Genomic DNA, 23,059 nt, shown 5'->3' on the forward strand with positions numbered 1-23,059 from the left:
ATTAAGGCTGTATGTATGAAGATAAAATGAGGCCGGAAAATAAGAATTTTCTGAGTTTTGAGGGTGCAGATACACCTATGTATATATGGTTGTGTGTACGTATACGTACTGATATGGAGAAGCTAAGTTGTAGCAGAAGCAATCGAGCTGAGAGAAAAAGTGAGGGGGTCAAAAACCCAAGACGTACGTACGCGTTACTGGGGTGAGATATTTTAGGGTAAATGATATTCCATAAGCGAGCATATGTGCTTGTGACTGGTTTTGTTATTAGGATATACATATAAATATGTCCCAGTCCCCGTCCCTATCTCTATCGACGTATACATGTTGGTATACTGTATCTATGTCTATGTACATAGATGTGAATTTTCCACCCTTATTCACCCCGGGATGCTACTTTATTACAAACATGGATTACGATGGTAATGGGAATAATCTTTCTGCGGTCCAGTGACTCATGCGGAAGAGGGAAAAAATTTCAAATCACTTTTATTATTTTTAAATTATAAATCATTATTATTGAATTATCCGTAATTCTTCTAAGTAATCCATGAATAAATTTAATTTAATTTATAAAACATTTTTCTGATTTTGTCTAGACTCAAAACTCGACTAAAATATTTTACTTGAATTACCCTGATAGCCAGCGCTTTCTCAGTAAGTGTTGACTTCCAGCAGTTACGGTTAATTTATCCATCAAGTTGGCGGTAATTCTTCTCTCAACAACAGTTGTAAGTAAATTGACGGAAATCTACGGCCGCAACTTGAATACAAGTTAACAATCAAACTTGTAGTTAAATTTCTTTTCAACTTTACTACAATTTGAAAGAAATACTTGTACAGCAAGTTTTGACGTCTATTTGCAGAGTAAGTTATAGGTAACTAATAGGTAATCGCTCGCTTTGCCAACTCTTTCCGTCAAGTTTGCTTCAAATTGCGGACGTAGATTGACAGTAAATTATAGATAAGGTGGCTATCAGGGTAATTAAATTTTATAATCAGTGTTGCTATTAATAATAATAAGAAACATTTAAAAACTAACTCTAAAGTAGTAGTCCCAAAGACTTACTCTATAAAAAATAATTTGAATATTAGTAAGGCCAGTTTGATTTCTAGAAATAAATTCATAAATTTACTGTCCATCACAATTCAATCAAAAATTTAGGCATAAATAAAAATAAAATAAATATTTATACAAAATAATTAAAAAATAGATCGGTTAGTTGATTAGTAATGATTCATACATTTGGATGCATTAAACATTTGATTTCTAGATCCAAGTCATCACTGACAGTTTGACATACAGGCAACTCCCCTGATGGGAATCCCTGATGGCATTTGATACGATCTTCCCAAGCCAATTCGTCAACATAAATAGATAACAGAATGCTATATAACACAGTATAAAATAATAATATGATACACGTTGCTACAACGCAATGGTGTATTATATCTTTTGATGTCAACACTCACTCGTGCATCTATTACGATCTAGATAATTCAATTGCTCACGTCGGATTACTGACAGATTACTCTAGGGTATTAAAACCTATTACATCATTAGATATGTACTGTTAATAATTATTTATCAACACGAAGCGCTTAAAAACAAATGTGAGTTTATTTAAAGAGTTAATTGTAAAAACTATGATTATAAATAAATAAATAAAAAAATAAAAATAGAGCGATTAATCATTTAAGATTTTAACCAGATTTTTATATGCTGTAAAATGTTCCATCGGCTTTACGACTGTAGCCAGGATTTGTTAAATCCGTGTGAGGACCCTCGATCGCCAGCTTGAGACTGCTCGGATGAATCCTCTCGATTGCTCGCATTTGTGCGGCATAAGTGACACGTCTCTGGTTTTTATCGAGAATATCATCTGACGACTGTGAATATTCCTTAGATTCAACAGCCATGGATTTTTTATTGGAAAATGCTGCTCGGGATTTCTTCCCACTCGGGGCGGAATAGTACTTATCGCTTGGCGAAACGGCTCGTGAATTTATTTTGCTCTGTACTCGTCTATTGGCTCGGGTATTTACTGTTATTTTTGACACTGGCATCGCTGTAGCCGTCGCAACATTCGTTCTCATTGACTTCGGCGGTTCTTTTGACTTTGTTGGTCTCGCTTTTGTTGGTTCTATCGAGGGTGGCTAAACAGCAAATACATGCATGACAGTTTTATAAATTTATGACAAAATATTGTGATTAAATAATTATAATAAATCTTTACAGTGAGTTCATTACGCAACTGACGCCACGATTGAAGATTCAATGTTTCGGGCTGCATAAACACGTACATTTTTGGTACCATAAAGTCTTCATCGTGAATGTATATTGATGACAAAGCGTAATCTAATGCATCACATGGTTCCTTAAAATACATAGTATTTGTAAGAACATTTATTATTATCTATAATGATTATTAGTTATCGAAATTATAAATTTTGACAACAATCTTGGAATTTATCCCTTTTTTATACAGATGAATAATATTATTATTTCAATAAAAAAGCAAAATATAAACTTTCATTAAAGTAATTATAGCTTGATAATAAAAATTAAAAAATACACTAAGTTCTTTTATTAAATTAAATCAAAATAATTAAAATGAACAATTTGAAGTAAATAATTGCAACAAAAATTCAACATTTGAAAAATAACAATTATAGTTACATTTGGTCGAATAATTCTTTGATCCCGTCGAATACTATTGAGTGTATGATGAGAAAAGAGCCGTTGACCAACATCAACTTTAGTCGACCAGGTTCTGTCATTCGCAGAGACATTTTTCCCCAAAGCTGGCCCACGAGCAACCCAAAAACCTTCTCTCGAGATATCTGGCACTGGATAAGGATTTCTTTTGTGTGTTCTCGGAGCCATCATTTACTCTTGAATATTCAACTCTGTGATTAACGAGTGAGTGATGATTTACTTAGTACAGTCTGAAAAGGTGAAACTTGAATTTTATGAATACTCAATAAAAAGAACTCCCGAGGTCGACGTGATAATAACAATTACTGCTTGTCAACAATGTTACTTTATGCACGTATGACGCAGTTGAGTCATAGATATAAAAATTAATAAATATATACATACAAAGATATAGATAGGTGTACATAAATGTAAGTTTTTTTGTTATTTTGTTTCCTGGTATCTTATGTAAAGAAATACGACATCTTAATCGTAAAAACCCACACCTAATGAAAGAGATTTACGACTAATTGTTTAGTCAAGTCTTTCAAGACATTGTTTTATTTGTTTGCTCTAAATTATCACGGCCTCGGTGTTTTTCTCTCTCTCTCTCTCTCCTTTTTTTTTTTTCTTAAAAATTATCAGAAATAACAGACGAAATGACGATAAAAATAATTTAAATTGTTTTGGATGATAAATGACAATTAATTACAGCTTTAAAAAATTAATTTTTTGAAAATGATTTATTAATAGAGCCGCATTAATTTAAGGCAATTTAATTGGAGAATACAGATATATATCGTGTTGTAAACGCTTGTAGTATAATTAACACATTTACCGACAAACTATAATGGGACTGAGTATAACCGGCTAACCGTAATGAGATGACCGCACTCGTAAATCAAGAGTCGACATCCGGCTTTAACCCGTGTCCTCTACAACCCATGAAAATTCTAATCTTCACCATATTATGGTACTATCACTATCATATATCCCATAACGTTTTACTACTACAAGTATACGAGCTAGAATTCATATACCTACATGATACTTGGCTCTAGTCTATACTAATAATAACCAATCTAGTGTACTGTGTAAACTTTACATAACAGATAACTATAAACATAATTTGATATTATTTATCTCGCCGAGAGGTCTACAGAGTTGAAACCGTCGAATACAAACCACGAATCTTTTACAACGCAGCAAGTTTAATTTTAAGACAAAAAGGTTCGTAGTTTTTTTTAGGTTCGTAATTTTAAAGAAAAAAGATAACTATGAATTTGAAAAACATGCGTACGTACAATCACAGAAATGGTGATACCAATTTAACAGGGAGGTTATGTAATGTTTTGCAAAAGCCCATCGTAGTTGACGATCCACATCGATATTAAAGCCACAGTAATTTATGTTAGCACGGGCGTGCATAATGCTGTTTATACAGAGCGACATGGTCACGTGCCGGCGTGTGTCAGCGGGTGACCACCCTCCCAGTATTCACCGATGTGATTGCATGACATTAGTTCACGTAAGTCTCGGATCTCTCTCATGCGATTGCTCTTATAGTTTCGTCTCTATCGCAGTTCATGTGGGCATTTTTAACACCCAGAATTCAAATGTCACTTCTACACTCACACCCCCGATCCACACTGCGTGGGATCTTCATTGCCTCTACCTTCAGCAATTTGATTCGTTTTATCGGATTACGTGTATAAGTAGTTCTAATACCATTTATTTTTGGTAAATTATTTTTATTGTTAAAACAATTCTTATTGATAACATCTGATTATAGATTTTCGCTATGATATTACATATATTATAGCAAAAAATAGAATTAAGCAAAAAAAATTTGAATCAAACAGAATTTTCTCAATCCAAGAAAAATTTCTTACTTTGAAAGCTGCTTGAATTAAAATAATGAAATTCATCAAAATAATGATCTTATTTCAAGATTTTTCTTCTTAAATCGAATTAATTATTTATCAGTGTATAAATACAACAAAATTGTACAAAAGACGATTAAAATATGGTAAATAATAAATTTAAGGATAAATTTTCCGTGTCATTGGCTGTGCTCACAGAAGCGTCATATATATCCACAAACCTGTCTCGCTTTTTCATTCTCATATTCTGTCGCTTTCTTCTACACTGTCAACCCGTGTAACTGTCTATCCTGCTTTCCGTGACATTCTCGGAGAACAGCAGCACTAGCACCAGACCAGCAGCAGGAGAAATAGAAGTAGAAGAAGAGGCAGAGCATCACATCAGAGAACCCCACGTAGAAGAGATGACACGCGTAATCGCGTAATCGTGGCGCGTGCTGGATTTTGAATCAGGGGAGCTTTACGTTCGTCTACACACAGAGTATACTAGGAGCACGTGGTGCGACGCTGCACGCCCTAAAGCAACAGAGATTCTCGATCTCTCGCTCGCGTCAGTTGATCCCGCGTACAGACTCTTCTTTGCTACGTACTCCGTATCCGATGCTAATGCATCTGTTATATCGATAAATTTATATACTACTTGCTCACAGATTACGTTATAAATTTTAAACAAATAAACCAATTACTATAACTTTATAGATCCATCTCTTCATAAACTTTGATCCAAGTTTTGATAGCCAAAAAAATTCTTAATCAAAATACGATTTGAATATTTAATAATACTTAAATGAATTTTTATATTTTTTGTATCTTCAAAATCAAACGAACATAATAATTAATTAATTTGATTAAATTAAAAAAAATTAATTAGTTAAATTAAAATTTGAAAACAAATTAAATAATATTCTAATTAATACTAAACACTACATTCTGTTTATTGATTTAATTCCATATATCTGGACACGATCACATAATAAAATAATAAAGTTTTACCCGAGAAAATCAGAAAGTTAAAGTCGGCACACAGAAGCCAGATCTTTAAATTAAATCCTCTTCCCCTGAGCGAACATAAAATAGAACAGACGAGAAACAAAATTGAGAAAGTGTATAGTTGGAATCATTAAAAGTTGAAGTGATTTCGATTGCCGGATAAGCATTCGAAGAACCCCAAGCACTCGAATGTGAGAAGTAAAGCGGCGACCTAGCTCGCTCAAGGATAAACCCTCACTTTTAGTCTAATCCCATAATATCCTCAACCTGGTATCGCTGTCGGAATTGCGCATTCAAATGGACATCAGTGTTCTATTCCCAGCAGCACACACCGACGCATATTATACGGGAGTCCTGGTCTATGCTCTTCCTTTACTCGCTTACGCTGGGAATAAACGAGACAGAGAAATTGGTTCAATTGCACAGTACCATAAACCAGTTAGAGGTCACCGACAGAATTATATGTACATATATTAAGGTACAATACCAGGGGGATGAATGAATGATATTGCCAATATTTGGTTTGATTCTCTCGCGTTCGTGGCTGGTGGGCGTACATACTCACACAGTAGGCTCTGGACGCGTGCTCAAGCTCCTGCACATTAGACAGCCTGCGTATTAGCATTTGAATGCACGGACCCGTCGCTCGACCTTTGTTACACCAGCCCTCATTCGACTGACCACAAATGTCTACGTTCGCACCCTCGACACTTATTTGCCCTTCGACCTATCCATCAAATAATCTACTACTTTTTTTTTCTTATTACAATATTCCCAAGTTTCTGTTTGCTCTCCTATAATCGTTTTTTCATTTCTAGTGTTTATACGAATTTTTTTTTATTTTTGTACAAACATAAAAAAATTTTGTCAGGCTGATGATTTATTTTGCTAAACTTGACCCTCTTATCTGGTTAAAAAAAGAAAAAAAAATATGATATTTTTTTTTTCAACTTGTTGACTTGTTAAAAAAAAATTTGTTGACTTTCTACACAGAGTGATGCTGCTATTTTATTCTTTATTGCATTGAATGACTGAAAGTGAAGATATAGTATATTTCAATGAAATTCAAGTATGAAAAAGAAGATTATTGGACTATGTGATAAATAGCGCTAATGCTGCAGAGTTAAAAATGTTTTTCCATGCCTATAAATTTAGTTTGACCTTTAAATAAATGACAAAAAAGTTTGCTATTGTGTGATTGCAGTATTAATGGAGGAAACCGAGAGAGAAAAAGAGAGAAAAATTATTATTTGAGTAAACAATGAAAAAGTCAAAATGGTAAAATGGTTTTACATGATTTAACGAATTTTATTTGGATATAAATATTATTCTATTGTAGCAGTATACGTAGAAATGGTCTTTTGTGCGGTCAGGACAATAGAAAAGATGGAAAATATTGGCACAGCTTTAGCTTCAAATGTCCAAACAAACCACATCACGTGACTATGACTTTTACTTTATTTATTTCCAATATTTTGACACATATATATATACTTAATACGATGATTTTTTGTATTTAGATTGATAAAGTTATTAAAAATCAAACAACGAAATCTTCATGAAGAAAATTAAGAATTTCGATCAATAGACTTTGCTTTAGAACTTAAACCAGTAAATGCGACAGGTGGTCCGTGAAATCACTGCACAAGTTACTCCATACTTTATTCACCCTCGCACGATGTGGCTCATTAAGAAATTAAGTGTATAATAATGGGGGTTTGGGTGTTACAACTTAACATCCCTGAAATTATTTCTTCACGCTCCACTCATCCACTCAGGAACACCCAATATATATCTTCAAAAATATAAAATATAATTAATATTTGTAGCACAGAGTGCAATATCATTAAAATTCGTAAGAATGCGGGGCGCAGTAGCTTGAAACAGAAGCAGAGCATAGAGCGTATCAGAAAAATCCTTTGAAACGAGTCGCAGTAGAGTGTAGAAGCAGCACTAGTGTAGACGTATATACAACGCTGGTATATTTTAACATTTCACGTTTGTTTCCATTTAAATGGTAATCGAGTCCCACAATATAATTGTATTCGCGCGAACGTAAGCCGGGTCTCGACGTGGCGCCTATATCTACTTCACCATTGTTCGCATTGTTCTCTCTGCAGGCTTCAAGCGCTAACAATACGCCACCCTTTTCAAAAACTTGTATATATTTATAACTATACTGTTGATAGTGGATGCTGAAGTTTATTAACATTCACGTCACTTTCAAACGATTTTACTCTGATTTGAATATTTTACACTTTTTTAATCAAATCAATGATTTCATTTTGTTTAAAATGTTATTAAAATAATATTTATCGGGAAAAAAAATCAAATATTAAAATTTAATTCATATCCAGTGAAGCAAAATAAAAAAAAACTAACTTTAATCATGAAATAAAAATCTAATTTTTCAATTTTTGGGGTAAAAAGTAGAACTAATAATTTTAAAAAATAAACAAATACAAAATTTATTAATTATTTTAATTCATAAAGTATCCGGTGAAAAACGGATTAAAATTTTATTTGAAGATAAAGGAAATAAAGATGAATTGATCTGGAATCAGTATTATTGGAGTATAGTAGAACCGATAGCCGCAGAGAGCGCCAGCGAGTTGGGAGTTGGGAGCTTAAGCCCTTTTCGGTTCAGAAAGCGCATTATTAAACATAGCACGGTGACCCAAGCTGAAATATACAGGATTGTGGCCTGGGGTGCGGTGAGAGAGATCGCTAAAGGGTGACATAGCTTGCCGGGTTGACGCTCGTTACGTTCTGCTCGTTCGCTCTGTCTCTCATTTGCTCTTCGCCCCATGCACATTCAAGCACATACAGACACACATACTCATCCATTTATCTCCTTTTAATTTCCCCGTTTTCTTTCTCTCTCATGCATATTCATCAGACGCTAATTAATCATCGCGACGAGCCCACAGATGCTCTCCTGTCTTCCTATTCCAATGTAATAACTTAAACTTACACACAATTCCCTGTACTCTAAAAATTAACTAAAACAAACTTTTATATTCTTCTTCCAAAAACTACTCGTATTTCCAAGAAAAATTAAAGACTGAATTTATTGAACCGCTTGCACCGTAAAAAACGTTTTCCCCCAAATAATAAAATAAAAGTCAGATGTGGATGTGTATTTTAAAATTAACATTCACGCGCAATCAATCTACAATAGAATAATACAACATAATGTTATGTAATCCTATTTATTATCAAGGTTCACCGTGATAGTCATCGTCATAGTCTTCTATAATACAACTGAACATCGCACAGTAACACGCGCACTTGCTCCTTTCTTAATCCTCGCCCTTTCATCATCATTCTATTCGGGTTCACGCAGACGGGACGCGTATAATTAGGTATCGTTTATTTTACACCCAGTCCTCTGCTCTCTACTCGTTTTAGGGCTGCTTGGTACAACTACAATCCATACTATTATGTAAGGTATATGACTAGAGTCGAGTACGACGAGGGGTTGAGCTGATGCATATGAACGCTCATACATACGTACACTAAATGCACCGTAGGGTTTCCCTTGACGTTTATTTCTTTACAGTACACTCTAATACACACACAACCCTAATACTAAAATATATTGGCGGTATAGTCGCTCATAGAATGGTTCACTGGTAATGTGATGCGATCATCGGTTCCCTGTCGTCCATTGATATTATATAATGTTCATCGGGGTGCCAGATATACTTCCTCTCCCTTTTATTTTTTCCACTACAAATAAAACACCCTTTGCGGGCACTAAATGTATTTTAAGCTCTAATCGTTTGTTTATTCAAAATATTCTGTAAAAGTTAAAAACTTTAGAGTGTTTGGTAAAATTGTTCTTTTTTTTAAAACGAGATCCAAGGAACAAAAGAATAAATTTACATGAAAAAATTCTGAGATTTGATCGATAAAATATGTGAATAGTTGATATAAATATGGTGAATTTTTTTTTTTTTTTGAATATATACGAATCCGATTTACGAAAAAGAAGCTATGGGACATTACCGGTGATAGGGACAGATGCGGGGGGTCCGGTGACATTATATGTTCAACCCTCCGTCAACACAGTAGGTGTCGGCGAGCCATCTAAATATCCCCAAAGGGACTCTAACAGTTTTTTTTGTCACATACGTTTCTGTATACAGATATACATTTATACATAATGTGTGTTCGCATCTTCATAACTTGACTTTGAGATGGGTAATCGTTAAACGGATTACTTTTACAATTTTAAATCCCATTTACATTTATTTTTATTTTATTCTACACAAGAGATATTTTTAACTAATAATAAAAATGTCGTCGTCATATTTTCTAAAAAATATATTTCTATTTATTATTTTCTATTTCGAGTTTAAAAAAAAATTATTAAACAGAAGATTTAACAAAGAATCATCAATAAATAAAACAAATAAAATCGATTTTTGTAAAACTTCAAAAATTTTCAATTAAATACAAAACTTACACAAAAAAAATTGATTTAATTAAAATTTTTGAACCAAGATAACCATTTTGAAGAAATTAATATTTTTGAATCAAGCAGTACAGTTATTGAATTGAGAAATTCTTGGTTGAAATAAATTATACTTGATTCAAGAATTTTTTTCTTGATTCAGAATAAAAAAAAAATTTTTAGAATGATTTTCTTGGTTCAAGAATTTTCTTTTAAATCAAGTTAATTTTTTTTTTCAATATATATTTAAAGTTATAAAAAAAATAACATCAGGGGTAGAAAAAAATGTTTATCCTGAAAGCGATTTATAAAAAACTATTCAATGCATGGTAGTATTGACAAAGTGTACACAAAAAATAATGAATGATTGCTCAGCGATAGCAATAGCTCATCAGGTAGACAATAACGCTGTTGTCGTTTATGTATTTTGACTGTGAGCTATCAAACAGCAGCACCAGCCAGATTGGGAGCTGACAAATGAGCAGGCCAGTGGGACGAGATGCTGCAGAGAAGACATATGGCCCCATAAAAAAGAGATACAAAAGAGCGAAAGCGAAAAAACGGGGGTAGGTATATAACTATCATCCCGTCGTACTCGATCCAATATTAATGGAGACCAAACACCGCACATTCACTGTATGTACCAGTACAGCAATGACTCTACACCGTCGCGTTTGTTATATCCCCAGAGTTTGTACACACATTGGTTATTACTCGCCATAATGTCTCGATGCGATACTGTACCATGGAGAACATAATGTGTGTACACTCCCCTTTCGTACAATAGAATGATCTATGACGAAGAAGGATCATAGATCGTTGAGAAGCATCTTACAGCCTCTTTCTCTTCTCTGCTCTTGTTCTCGACCACTACTAGACCTATAAGTAATGTATCCTTCTATATACAACGTCCTACTATCTTTCTTTCTTAATCCTCTTGCGCATTTACCTTCATTCCATAACCACCTACAGTACCTATATATTTATTTAGACTCTAATGGGTATGTATATTTGTATGTATTCTTGTAGTTTAATACTTTACTTATTTTTATTTGCCCTCTCAAATAAAAATAAGCGATAAAAATAAGCCGAGTTGTGAGTAAGACAACCTACTGGAAATATTAACTAGCCCAAGTATCTAGCCCATCTGCCTCGGTGTGTCAACTAAACAGATCATTTTTTTTATTCCATTTTTTATCCCGGTGAATTTATTCCCATCATCAGTCATAAGTCATAATATCATTTTAATTTTGATGATTTATGAAAGAAATTTTTTTTTTTTAATATTTTGCGAATTTACAAAAAAATTTTTTGCTTGTTTTTTTTTTTTTAAGAATTAATTTAAAAGATTATTATTTAAATAACTATGTTGATTCAAAAATAGCTTTTAATTAAAATTTTTTACATTTAAATTATTTTTAAAAGTTTAAATAAATATGTGATAAAAAATCTACGTCATAAAAAAATATTTATCTAAATGAATTTTTATTCCTGATACAATACTGTCACAAACATTGACACTACTTGAATATGACGAAAGGCCCACGTGACAACGGGTTAAATTGGATTTCATCACCCTTGGATAAGCGGATCGGTGGCGCGTGACTGTAAGGGCATCGAGAGAGGATGAATGGGTGAATTTTTAGAAAGGCATCAGCATCGGCAGCACCAATAACTCAACCAAGAGTGATCCGGCAGCAGAGACCGAGAGAGATAGACAGAAAACTAGACAGTCTCAATTGGGATCAAAGACATTTCGAATATATGGTTGCAAGTGCTTTGACGTATTAACTAGAAATTGATGTAGACAGTTACGAGCAATTCTGCACCTTGCAAGCTTTGATCCAGTTTACCTGAGGGAACTGCGCCCGACATTTCCCAATCACCGACCAATGTCAAAGGGGATTTACTCTCATACATGTACGTATGTGTTTTCTCCTCCGTATGTGTCTTATTAATTATTTACTTCAAGTTTTTATTGCCAAGTCTCCTCTATTGTGTACTAGTTTATAAATAAATTATCATAATTACTATGGTAAACTATTATCTTCTCTACGAACTGATTAGCAAATTTTATAATGTATGCTTCTAAGCTTTTATTTATTTTTTTTTTCTATGTTTTCTACAATCTGTACTAAAAAAACAAAAAAACTAGATAATTTATTACCTGAGTTATCAAATAACACGACAATAAACTGGAGAAATTAATTAAAAGAAACTGTTTACTTAAATCTATTACATAATGTTAATTTTTGTTGAAATTGTTAAATGGTAACTAAGGAAAATTTAAAGTTGGGTCAATAATTGTAGCAGTCAGAGCAAGTGTCTTACAATTCCATCTATTTGTTGAATTTGAAGCTGGGATTCAAAAATAATTACTGACACTCAATAAAGACATATTCTTCGGTAGGAAGAAGAAATTTATCGACTTGCTGAACTGCCTTTATGACCGACCAATAGTACAAGCTATCAGTCACCAAAAACAACGACAGAAAGCAGATTGAAAAGGATCTATAGATCTTCCCGCCAAATTCGATCTAGTGATGTCTGACATTTTAGAAAAAATCGATCAACTATCGAGATAAGTCAAGAACAAAGTAGTTACTTGACAAGTATTAGATTATTCAGTATTTCATACTAATTTTTTTAATCATGAGTGACTTTCAATTCAAGGAGTTAAAAAATATAATTGAAAATGAGTTAGATAGCGATGAAAAGTGTAATAAAGTTGCAGAGAAGAACAATCATCAAGAAGATGGAGGTTACAGGCAGTAGTATGTTTTATCATTTGTGATAATTTTATAAAATATCGAATATTGATACAACAATCTTTGTACAGTGAAATAGTTACTCACTATGAGATGGACGTAACCAAATGCAACTATGCTGTGATATTAAACCATGAGATTTATGACGAAACATTTATGGAACCATCATCAAAGCGAGAAGGTACCAATGTTGATTGCAGGAATTTAATAGATACCTTGGAATACCTGTCATTTGAAGTTGATGACTTTTCAAATTTGACTCATAGGGAAATTGCTCAGATGCTCAGAAAAGGTAAATTTTGGTTCCGTTGGCGAACTTAAAATAAAATTCTGAATTTACGAATGAAATTACCATCAAAATAAAAAAAGACAATGGAAAAATTGGCAAGAGATTCTTTTAAGTAGCTAATTAAATTATAATTGCCGACTGATTCAATCACTCTATGTAGAAAAAAAATTTTCTTTCCGTATACTATGGTCACTCTTCCATTAAATTTATAAAGATATCTTTTACTGTAATAATTTATTCGACGTATATCTCATGTTAATAATTATCTCGCAAGTTATCTAACTGTACATTGTTACAAAAATTCAAACGAATAATTCGCTATTTCCATAATCGTCTAAAAAATATGATAAATTTTTATAAAGTTTAATACTCGAAATTTTATTAATCTGTTCACTATTTAATAAGTAATTTTATTTAAAAAAAATTCGTTGATCATTTCTACAACTCACAGTCTAATTAAAAATAAATTACAAAAAGCGTGTTAAATTAAAAATATTTATTCAGTTGCAGATATGGATCACACTCAACATAATTGTCTACTTATCGTCGTAATGACTCACGGAGATCTCGGTATACTTTATGCTTATGACAAAATGTATCATGCCAACGACATTTGGTCTTTCTTTACCCCAGAAAATTGTCCGTCACTTGTGGATAAACCGAAATTATTTTTCATACAAGCTTGTCAAGGTAAACTCTTAGAAGATGGCAGTATTTTGGGTGAAAATACTGTGTCTGACGGATCGTCATTTAACTTCAACTCGCTGATAACCGATGCGGACTTTTTAGTCTTCTATTCATCTGTTGCAGGTAAACACTAGTTTGTCAATTGCTCGGTGATGATTGCAGTTATTAACTTTTTTTTAGGTCACAGTTCATTTCGTAATGAACAAGGGTCATGGTTCATACGAACTGTTTGCCGTCAGTTACGTGAAAGAGCTACCAAAGAAGATATTTTAACTGTTCTTACGTATGTTATTCAACGTGTTGCATTAGATTTTGTCTCCAATGCACCAGGAAAACCCAAATTACATGAAAAAAAACAAACACCATGCATCATATCGAGACTAACGAAGTTACTTCAATTTTATTCAGAGAATGAATCTGATTAGCTTTTGGTGATTCATTTATCACTTTTGGATGAAATTGTTAGGACAAATCTACGGAGAAAAATATTTATTCTGCTTTTCATTATTCATGCATTTCGTAAAATAATAAACTATTATTATTATGATTACTTAATTAATTTTAGCTCAAAGAAAAACTCTAAAGCTGTGAAATTTGTTTTTGGAGTTTATAAAAAATTTTATAGAACAAATTTAGAAGAGTTAAGTACACATAATTATTATTAAACATAGCATTAGGTGATATTTATTGCTTTTTTTATATATATTCTTTTTTTTAATGATTCATTCAACAATTGTCATTCGTCAATTAATTAATTAATTCGTAATGGTGCAATATTATATACTTTATTTAAATTAAACTATAAATATTTAAGACCAAAATACTTAATTATTATTATTATTATATTTTCAAAATAATCAATAATAATTTAAATCATTTTGAATCATTGCAGATTAAATTTCTTAATCAAGATAATTTTGTATTATTATAATATATTATTTTTATTAAGTGTTCGATGTAATAATTGAGGCTATATAAATACCAATGACAAAAAAAGCCGAGTATTACTGTAAATTTATGCATAAATTTTTTTCACTGAAAGAAAGTGATTTTAAAATGCATGAGTCCATGGAGGAAATAGGTAAATATTTATAATTTATAAGATAAAAGAAAAAAAAATCGAGTAAAAACATAACATATTGATACATGTGAATAATAAATGATAAACACGATGTACGTATTCACATGCGATAATTTGTATCATAATATATTAACATCAACAAGACTGTAATGTATAATATATTAATATATAATAAAATAATTAAATGAGGGCATATTCCTTTTTATTTATCTTTAGACAGATTCAATTACGTCTTTTGTTTTGAATTTTGTCCTCGTTATGACTCTACTATTTATTAAAATAACACTTTTATTAATATTATTTTAGTAAAATTAAAAATAAATGAAGCTGAAGAGAAAATTTTTAACAAAAATAAAAAAATTATATTTATAGTTTGTCAATTTTTGTTCTATTTACTGGCAGATTATTTTTGAAAATAAAGAAACACGTTTCTTGTTTTATTTTATCGACTAAAAATAAATGAGTTGAACTTGACAACAATCTTAAAATTAAAAATAGATTTATAAAAAAAAAAAAAAAAAATAAGAAGTGTACAATTATCGTTAAAAATGGTAAACAAACTAGTTGTGAGTCTTTACTATACTTAATAATTATGATTATGTATTATTAACTTAAAACAGTCATTACCCGAAGATTTTCATATCTTTACATCTAATTTTAAAAATAAAATCTAGGTAAGAATTTTTAATGAGCATCCAGTTTAGTCTATAAAAATATGAATTATTTGCAATTTAATTAAACCTTTCACTTTGTGATGTTATAATTAATCTTACACTCAAGATTAACAATTAAACGTACCCAACAAATATATCCTGAATAAAGTATTTTATATAAAGAGAAATCTTTTTATTTTTCTCCCGTATAAATAATAGAAGTATTTGAAGCATGACAATTTTTTCGAACAAAAATAATCAAATCAAATTATCAAATTTATAATTAACTAAAATACCAACATTCATACCTTTCTCTTCATTAACAAACTATTTAAATAATTCGTTTTAGACATGAATATTTTAGAATGGTAACGACAGTTTAGCATAAATCCGTAGTTTATTTATAATGATGATAATAATAATAATAACAATACATAAATAAATTATTCGCTGAAATTTAGCATTAGCTAATCTGCGGTCATGAGCAATCTTTCTTTTTATGTTTTTCTAGTAAAAAGAATAATTACTATTCATACTGACAGAAAAAAAAAACAATTCCCTGTTCATTTCGTAATAGTATTATTTATGCTAAATTCTGAATATGTGCATAAATACTAATCTAAGCAAAAAAAATTCAATTACAAATTACAACACAATCAAATACTCACCAACAAAATTGTTTTACGCGCGGTTACCAGGGGGCAGCTCAAGCGCAGCAACTTCACGTCATAATTTTGAATGTCATTTAAAATTATTTTATTTTCAAGTTATTCAAGCAATTTTTTCCGATAAAAATTTTTTTCATTACCTATTTAATTAATTTTTATGATTTATAATTAATAAAATTTTTAACAGAATGAAAAAAATAAATATGTACCTAGTAGTCGTTGGATAACTTCCGATTGGTTAGTAATCACCAGCTGTCATTTAATGTACTTACACATGACGTATTTAAGATTGTAGATGTATTGATAAATGCATGAGTAACGCAGTATCCGTATATATCACATGAATGTGAGGTATTTATATGCACATGACAGTGTGAATTTATTCGTACGTGTGAGTATGAACAAACTATACAATTACAAACGTAAAAGTCTCTTGACGACTGCCAGTCACTTTAGAAGAGCATTTACAATCACGACACGAGAGATAATACTCAAAAATATTTAAATAAGTATTCAATTATTTATTACCGTTAAATTTTTGTGGAACAAACTATATATATAAATATATATATAAACGTCATCGAAGTCATTGTATACAACAGAAGCCAAACAATGTTTGTATTGCACAAATTACGTCTTAATTCTAAAATTAATTTATTATTATTGTATTTACTAATTTTTATTTTCATTTTCTTTTAATTAGTGCGCACTGAAGGATTAAAGTTTAAGATGAAGAAAATATTGTTCGCACTTGCTGCGATTTTGGCTGGTGAGTATTTAATTTTCATGTATTTACTTTATTTGTTTATCTGGTGAGATGTTTTCTTTGTTAGAATTTTTTTATAAATATTTTTTTACTTGGGTTTATTTAAACAAAGGTTGTTTCGTTCTTTTGTTTTACGACTCTAACTAATCATAGATATTTGTAAATAGTTTTAATTGTTACTATTTTTATTTTTATACTACTACTTATCAGAAGAAATAAAAAAAATCTGAGGATGTTTGGTATTTAATAAGTTTAAGGAATTTTTTAATTTGACGTCTGGATTAGTCATAAAAAGAATTAAATTATGTACATGTTGGGTTTGTTCTGGTGGTTGGATGACTAATTCCGACAAAGTACCGAGAGTCAAGTTGAGTTTTATTTTATTTTTATTTATGTATTCAATACGAGTTAATGTATGGTATTTTATCGCGATATATCAACACCTAAGACGGAACTAACTATTGAATGTCACTTCAGTCCTCCCATTAAAAAATATAATATTTACTAAAAATAAATAAACATACTTGTTGTTTTATCAGTTAGCCTGATATTTAATAAGTTAAATTAATTATTTGACACGTATTTAATATTTATCTATTGAATTGATCTTTAATATGATAGTGTGTGATAAAAATTTTTTGTTGATTACTTTTTTTTTTCTCTAGTAGTAAATTTGACAAAAAAAAATTTAAGCTTTGAATTTTAATTTATACGACTGTTAGATGCAGCAAATTATTCATGATATAGTAGAGCGGAAGTATAAATTTTATATCAATTATGATTAAATTGTCTGGACCTTGTCCTCTCATGTCTACCTATATATGTGGATGAAATAACAAAGAAAATTAATAATCTGTTACATACTTAAGAAGATATCAGCTTCTAATTATTGTTTTTTTTTCTTTTAATTTATTTTTATTGCCTAGTAAATTTATTTAATTTTAGTAAAATAATTTTACAGTTAGAATGTTTGATAAAAAAATTAAATAAAATATTTATAGAGATAATTGTTGATTTAATAATGTATATATTGTGTTAGTAATGATGCAAAAAATCAATAGAGTTGCATTAGCATAAGGCAATTACAGCAATAATTACAGAAAGCTTCTAACAAATATTTTCACCGAGTTTTTTTTCTATAAGATATAAAATTAAAATTGTAAACAACTAGTATTTACTAAAATAATTGTTCATTTCAGTGTCAACAGCCTACGTCGTTCAAGTAGCTCCAGAACATGAGAAACATTATCATTTGCTAGGAGAAGAATTTTGTACATGGGGTCCAGGATTCTGGTGTAAAAATATAACGTATGTAAATTAATATTCTAGTATTTTAATTGAAGTATTATTAAAGTTACAGGTATTTAGTACAAACTAATTAAACTGCTATTAATAAAATATTGATATGCAGCGTTTTGTTTTTATTATTGAAAATTTACTGAGTAATTAAATAAAATAACAAGATAAATAGATATAATTAATTTAGTGTATTTACGTCAAAAATACAAAGTAATATTTATTAATAGAGAATGTGAGAAAGTTTTGATAAACAAAAAAACAAGATTGATATTAATGATTGTCTAGTTAGTGTTTATAAGTACTAAATACTTGTAATTTAAACTTCATTATTTCGATTATTTGGCCATAAATTTTATGTTAAAACTTGAATTATTTTGTATTAAAATAAATTGATTAATGTAAAAAATTTTTGAATGTAGAAATGCAGCTCAATGTGGAGCAACAAAACACTGTATTGAGAAACAATGGAAAGATATGAAAGTACCCGAGGATCGTGACAGCGTCTGTCAAATTTGTAAGGACATGATCCAGCAAGCGAGAGATCAACTGGAGAGTAACCAGACTCAACAAGATCTGAAAGCTGTTTTTGAAGGCAGCTGTAAATTGATGATTGTCAAACCAATTGTCGAGGAATGCGACAAACTGGTGGATCAATTTATTCCAGAACTGGTTGAGACTCTCGCCTCGCAAATGGATCCATCAGTCGTCTGTTCAGTTTCTGGGTTATGTAATTCAGCAAGAATCGATCAGTTCCTGCTTGAAAATGAACAAACTCTCAAAAAGGTACGTCAATAAATTTTATTTCAACATTGTTTTCTATTTTAGTTATTTTACGCGTTACTAAACTTGATTTTGTGACGCAATTATTTTTTTTTTAATATTTTATGAAATGCTAGATTAAATCTACGAATAAACTAATTTATTGAAACATTTGAAGGCTTATAAAAAAATAATTCCATTGAAAAATGATGAAATCGAACCTGACGAGTGCTCCAAGTGTTTCACAATAGTAACACACATGGAAGATAAATTGAAGAAAACATCGAAAGATCAATTTGTTGACAGACTACTCGAGGTTTGCGGACATATGGGCTCATTCTCCGATGCTTGCTCATCAATTGTTCTAGTTTACTACAAAGTATTGTATGACCAACTTCAGAATAAATTCAATGCTAAAAGTATCTGCCATTTATCTGGCCAGTGTTCAAGCATTTTTCATCAACACGAAGATGAAAGTGACCAGGTTTGTTTTATATCATATAATTTTTTTTTATAAAAATTTTTTTAATTGTTTATAAATTTAATTTATTTACAGACTCCCAAGGTCGAAATTCGACCACTGTCAAGTGTAGGAATAGTTGATATCGGTGATGATTTGCCTTGTAAATTATGCCAACAACTGGTTGGTCATCTGAAAGATTTACTTGTTGCTAATACAACAGAGACTGAGTTCAAAGAAGTGCTTGAAGGTTTTTGCAAGCAAACTAAATCATTCAAAGATGAAGTATGTAATTATTTAATTATTAAAAAAGATAAATAAATTATTATTTTTTTTAAATAACTAACTCAATACTCTTTTAGTGTGTATCAATTGTCGATCAATACTATCCCGAAATTTACCAATACCTTGTCAATGGATTGGACAGTAATGCAGTTTGTGAAATGGCCGGAATTTGCCCAGCTCCTGACCGAAAATTGGTACTAAATTAAACATATTTTTCTTGATAAAAATAAATATCAATGTACTCTTTTTGTTTAATAGGATGGACCAATAATGCCACTGTTGCCGATTGAATCAGCTTCAGTAGCAATCGAAATTGCTAAGGAAAGAAAAACTAAGAAAGCCCACAACTTGGGCGAAAACGGAGCGGGAATAAAAAAAACTGAAGCCGACGAGATGCAGCTTCCAACTGATTTATTATCTACTTCACTCCATATATTGGGTATGCCGAACATGGATGTAAATGGACAAAAGACCTGTGCATTATGTGAATTTGTACTTCATGAATTGCAACAAGAAATTACTGAGACATCAACAGAAGTAATTGTTCTTTCCCTTATAATTTGATTACTTAATTAATTGATATGTAATTAACAAACTGATTATTTTATTGTAGGCTGAAATTGAAGAAGCAGTTAATAATAAAGTTTGTGATAAAATGCCTGAGGTCATTGATCACATGTGTCACGAATTTGTACAAACATATGGTAATGCAGTAATTGCTATGTTTGTCCAAAAAATTGATCCGACATTGGTAATTATTTTTTTTTTAATTCATTTCTATAAATCTTACGAATAAAAGCAAAGATTGAATTAATTTTCATTAATGATTAAATCAATTCTTCGGTTAAGGTTTGCCCGTTGATGCACTTGTGTCCAACACAAGAAGCAATAAAGGAATGGGAACAAATCCCAGAAGAACATATGATCAAGAGTGAAGTCGAGGACAAACCAAACTGCCCATTGTGTCTTTTTGCTGTTAATCAGCTCTACAATGTTATCAAGAGCAACAAAACTGAGGTAATTTATATTTAGATTATCATTGAATATATTTTTTTTAACTAGTCACTAATTATTTGCATTAATTTTATTTACAGGAAAATATAATAAATGAACTAGATAAATTGTGCTCACATTTAAAAGAAGATCTTTCGAAACAATGCGTCGACTTGGTTAAAATTTACAGTAAAGAGCTTATTGATATGCTTTTGGCAGATATGACACCACAAGAAGTTTGTGTTGCCTTGAAATTGTGTGACCCACAGAAAAACGTCGGCCCGACAAGCAATTACCCAATGGATAAAGACGGCGAAATTAGTAAGACTTTATTAATATTGACTTAGTTGTTTATTAATGATGATTTATGAATTTTATGAATATAATTTTAAATTTTTCACAGTCAGCAATGAAATCCCATACTTCCCACTTGAAACACCTAAACCGTTTTTTTCTGAGAAAGAAACTACCAAGTGTGTAATTTGCGAAACAATTATGGAGTATTTAGAAAAAGCAATGAGCAAAAAATCAACCAGAGATGAAATTGAAAAGTTAGTTCATGAAGTCTGCGAATATTTACCGAAATCAGTGGCTAAGCAATGTGATAACTTTGTCAATGAATACGCGGATTTAGTTATTACACTTTTGTCTCAAGAAGTTAGTCCCCGTGAGATCTGTACTCTTGTCAATGCATGTGAAGACCAAGTTCAGCAAATAATGGGTAATTAAACCATTTCATTTTTTTTTTTTTTTTTGATAAATATTTTTTTATTAAGTGGCTTATTTTTGAATCTTAATATTTTTATAAGTTGAAATTATTTTTTTCTTAATAATCAAACTCATCGAACAAATTTTTATATTATTAAGATTAAAGAGTAGTGAAACTAGTACGTTTAAATCTTAATTATATTGTAAGTAATAATGTGCACTGTTTAATGTAACAAATATACAATAAAAATATCAATGATTTATTTTACTGCAAATTATTTTGTTTGCATGTCATATCAAAAAATAATTCATCAAAAAAGTAAATTAACACTAACTAGCTTTGGAAGATAAACTAATTCTAAAAAAAAATTATTACAGAATCAGTATCTGAGTGTGCGTTGTGTCAAGCGATCCTTTCATCGGTTGATAATTTACTAACAAATCCTAAGTTTGACGATAGAATTGAAGAAGTAATTAATTCTGCATGCAATTACATACCACCGGGCAAACACGATAAGGTATGCTTTGATTTATTATTTTAATTTTAATTTCTTTTATAATTTCATTACTAATCCTGGTTTTTAACTATTTTAATAATAGTGTGTGATGCTGCTTGAGGTTTACGAGCAGAGTATTATAAACTTGTTAAAAATGAACGTCGATACTAAAAAGATCTGCACAAAAATGTCTCTATGTTCCTCAACAGACATGTTTGCAATGTCTCACGTTGATTTTCGTAAAAATAGAGTTCAATTTCGCAATTTGAATGTTAAGTAAATTATCTAGTTGACAGCTTCCTTTACCATGGCTGTTATTACTTTTTCGTATCACTTAAGACTTTTAAATAAAGTAACATTTAAAAAAAAATTATATTGTTTATTATCATCAAATGATTATTTATAAGATCTATTATTATGATATTATTATTAATATTACTGTACTGTTAAGTGCTTAAGATTTGTGAATTCGCTAAGGAAATGTGAATGTTATGTAAAACTTTTTGGTAATGAATAAATGGATTGTAAAATTATAAGGCTTTTTAATCAATATTCCTAGTTTTTGATAGTAATATTCATATATAAAAAAGAAAGTTTGCATGTATGTTCCTTATAGACTCCGAAATGGCTGGACAGATTTTTTTTTTTAAATTGTCAATGACATTTTCTTTATTATTAATTATTTATTACTGATATTCTATATTCGATTGTTTTAATAATCCAATTTAAGCGAAGCGGGCTGGATACGCTAGTAAAATATATAATTGAAAATGAAATTTAAGTTAGCCGACATCTAAAAATTTTTAGAATTTTTTTTATTGAAAAAATTATTACAAGAAAATAAAAAAAAAAATTTCATTTGTAAAAAACTTGAAAAATTGAGTGCAATTTAAAAAAAAATTTTTTTTGTTCTAATTTAATTATTGAAAAAAAATTAAAAACGTCGGCTAACTTTAGTCTTATTAATTGAAAGGATCAACAAACCTCGGTAAAAAAAATAATACGCAGAAGGGTCAATCCAAATGTCAACTAGCCAAGATCACTTAACTGCTATTTTTCTACCGTAAGATGCCAGATGATTGGATTCAGCAACATCAAAAGCTGGATTCTTGAAGG

At 30.4% G+C, this 23,059-nt stretch overlaps 3 protein-coding genes across 4 annotated transcripts; 2 read left to right on the plus strand and 1 right to left on the minus strand.

The window, feature by feature from the left end:
* Positions 1-1,583: 1,583 nt before the first annotated feature.
* Positions 1,584-16,495, minus strand: LOC141529603 (uncharacterized). The gene is made up of 5 exons (XM_074246231.1): positions 16,386-16,495; positions 16,177-16,316; positions 2,681-2,949; positions 2,238-2,378; positions 1,584-2,157 (listed from the first exon to the last, which is right to left on the minus strand). The coding sequence occupies exons 3-5, from the start codon at positions 2,888-2,890 to the stop codon at positions 1,717-1,719; spliced, it is 792 nt and encodes a 263-aa protein (XP_074102332.1). The 5' UTR covers positions 2,891-2,949; positions 16,177-16,316; positions 16,386-16,495; the 3' UTR covers positions 1,584-1,716.
* LOC141529505 (caspase-1-like) lies at positions 12,596-15,044 on the plus strand. Of its 2 annotated transcripts, none has more exons than XM_074246053.1 (4): positions 12,596-12,804; positions 12,870-13,090; positions 13,592-13,897; positions 13,955-15,044. In XM_074246053.1, the coding sequence occupies exons 1-4, from the start codon at positions 12,683-12,685 to the stop codon at positions 14,197-14,199; spliced, it is 894 nt and encodes a 297-aa protein (XP_074102154.1). In that variant the 5' UTR covers positions 12,596-12,682; the 3' UTR covers positions 14,200-15,044. The 2 variants fall into 2 exon arrangements, with proteins under 2 accessions (XP_074102154.1, XP_074102155.1); XM_074246054.1 differs by having other exon boundaries at positions 13,592-13,777.
* A 151-nt stretch (positions 16,496-16,646) lies between the features above and the next one.
* On the plus strand, positions 16,647-22,479 carry Sap-r (prosaposin). The gene is made up of 14 exons (XM_074246230.1): positions 16,647-16,790; positions 16,880-16,945; positions 18,142-18,250; positions 18,661-19,024; positions 19,179-19,484; positions 19,557-19,745; positions 19,823-19,939; positions 20,004-20,282; positions 20,359-20,496; positions 20,595-20,762; positions 20,840-21,059; positions 21,142-21,459; positions 21,825-21,964; positions 22,047-22,479. Exons 2-14 carry the CDS (start codon positions 16,906-16,908, stop codon positions 22,221-22,223), a joined length of 2,565 nt encoding a protein of 854 aa, XP_074102331.1. The 5' UTR covers positions 16,647-16,790; positions 16,880-16,905; the 3' UTR covers positions 22,224-22,479.
* Positions 22,480-23,059: the final 580 nt, after the last annotated feature.

This window comes from Cotesia typhae, unplaced genomic scaffold, assembly GCF_013202065.1.
Source record: "Cotesia typhae breed Kobodo isofemale line unplaced genomic scaffold, CoteBio_Ctyphae contig_48, whole genome shotgun sequence".
NCBI lineage: Eukaryota > Metazoa > Arthropoda > Insecta > Hymenoptera > Braconidae > Cotesia > Cotesia typhae.

Bases quoted from the DNA above. Each gene is read 5' to 3' on its own strand.
- LOC141529603 (XM_074246231.1), bottom strand. From the start codon at position 2,890: ATGATGGCTCCGAGAACACACAAAAGAAATCCTTATCCAGTGCCAGAT. The intron at 2,379-2,680 runs GTAACTATAATT...ATGTATTTTAAG, and splicing joins AAAGAATTATTCGACCAAAT to GAACCATGTGATGCATTAGA. The intron at 2,158-2,237 runs GTAAAGATTTAT...TTTGCTGTTTAG, and splicing joins AGTTGCGTAATGAACTCACT to CCACCCTCGATAGAACCAAC.
- Sap-r (XM_074246230.1), top strand. From the start codon at position 16,906: ATGAAGAAAATATTGTTCGCACTTGCTGCGATTTTGGCTG. The intron at 19,746-19,822 runs GTATGTAATTAT...ATACTCTTTTAG, and splicing joins CTAAATCATTCAAAGATGAA to TGTGTATCAATTGTCGATCA. The intron at 21,060-21,141 runs GTAAGACTTTAT...AATTTTTCACAG, and splicing joins GGATAAAGACGGCGAAATTA to TCAGCAATGAAATCCCATAC.
- LOC141529505 (XM_074246053.1), top strand. From the start codon at position 12,683: ATGAGTGACTTTCAATTCAAGGAGTTAAAAAATATAATTGAAAATGAG. The intron at 12,805-12,869 runs GTATGTTTTATC...ATCTTTGTACAG, and splicing joins GATGGAGGTTACAGGCAGTA to TGAAATAGTTACTCACTATG. The intron at 13,091-13,591 runs GTAAATTTTGGT...ATATTTATTCAG, and splicing joins TGCTCAGATGCTCAGAAAAG to TTGCAGATATGGATCACACT.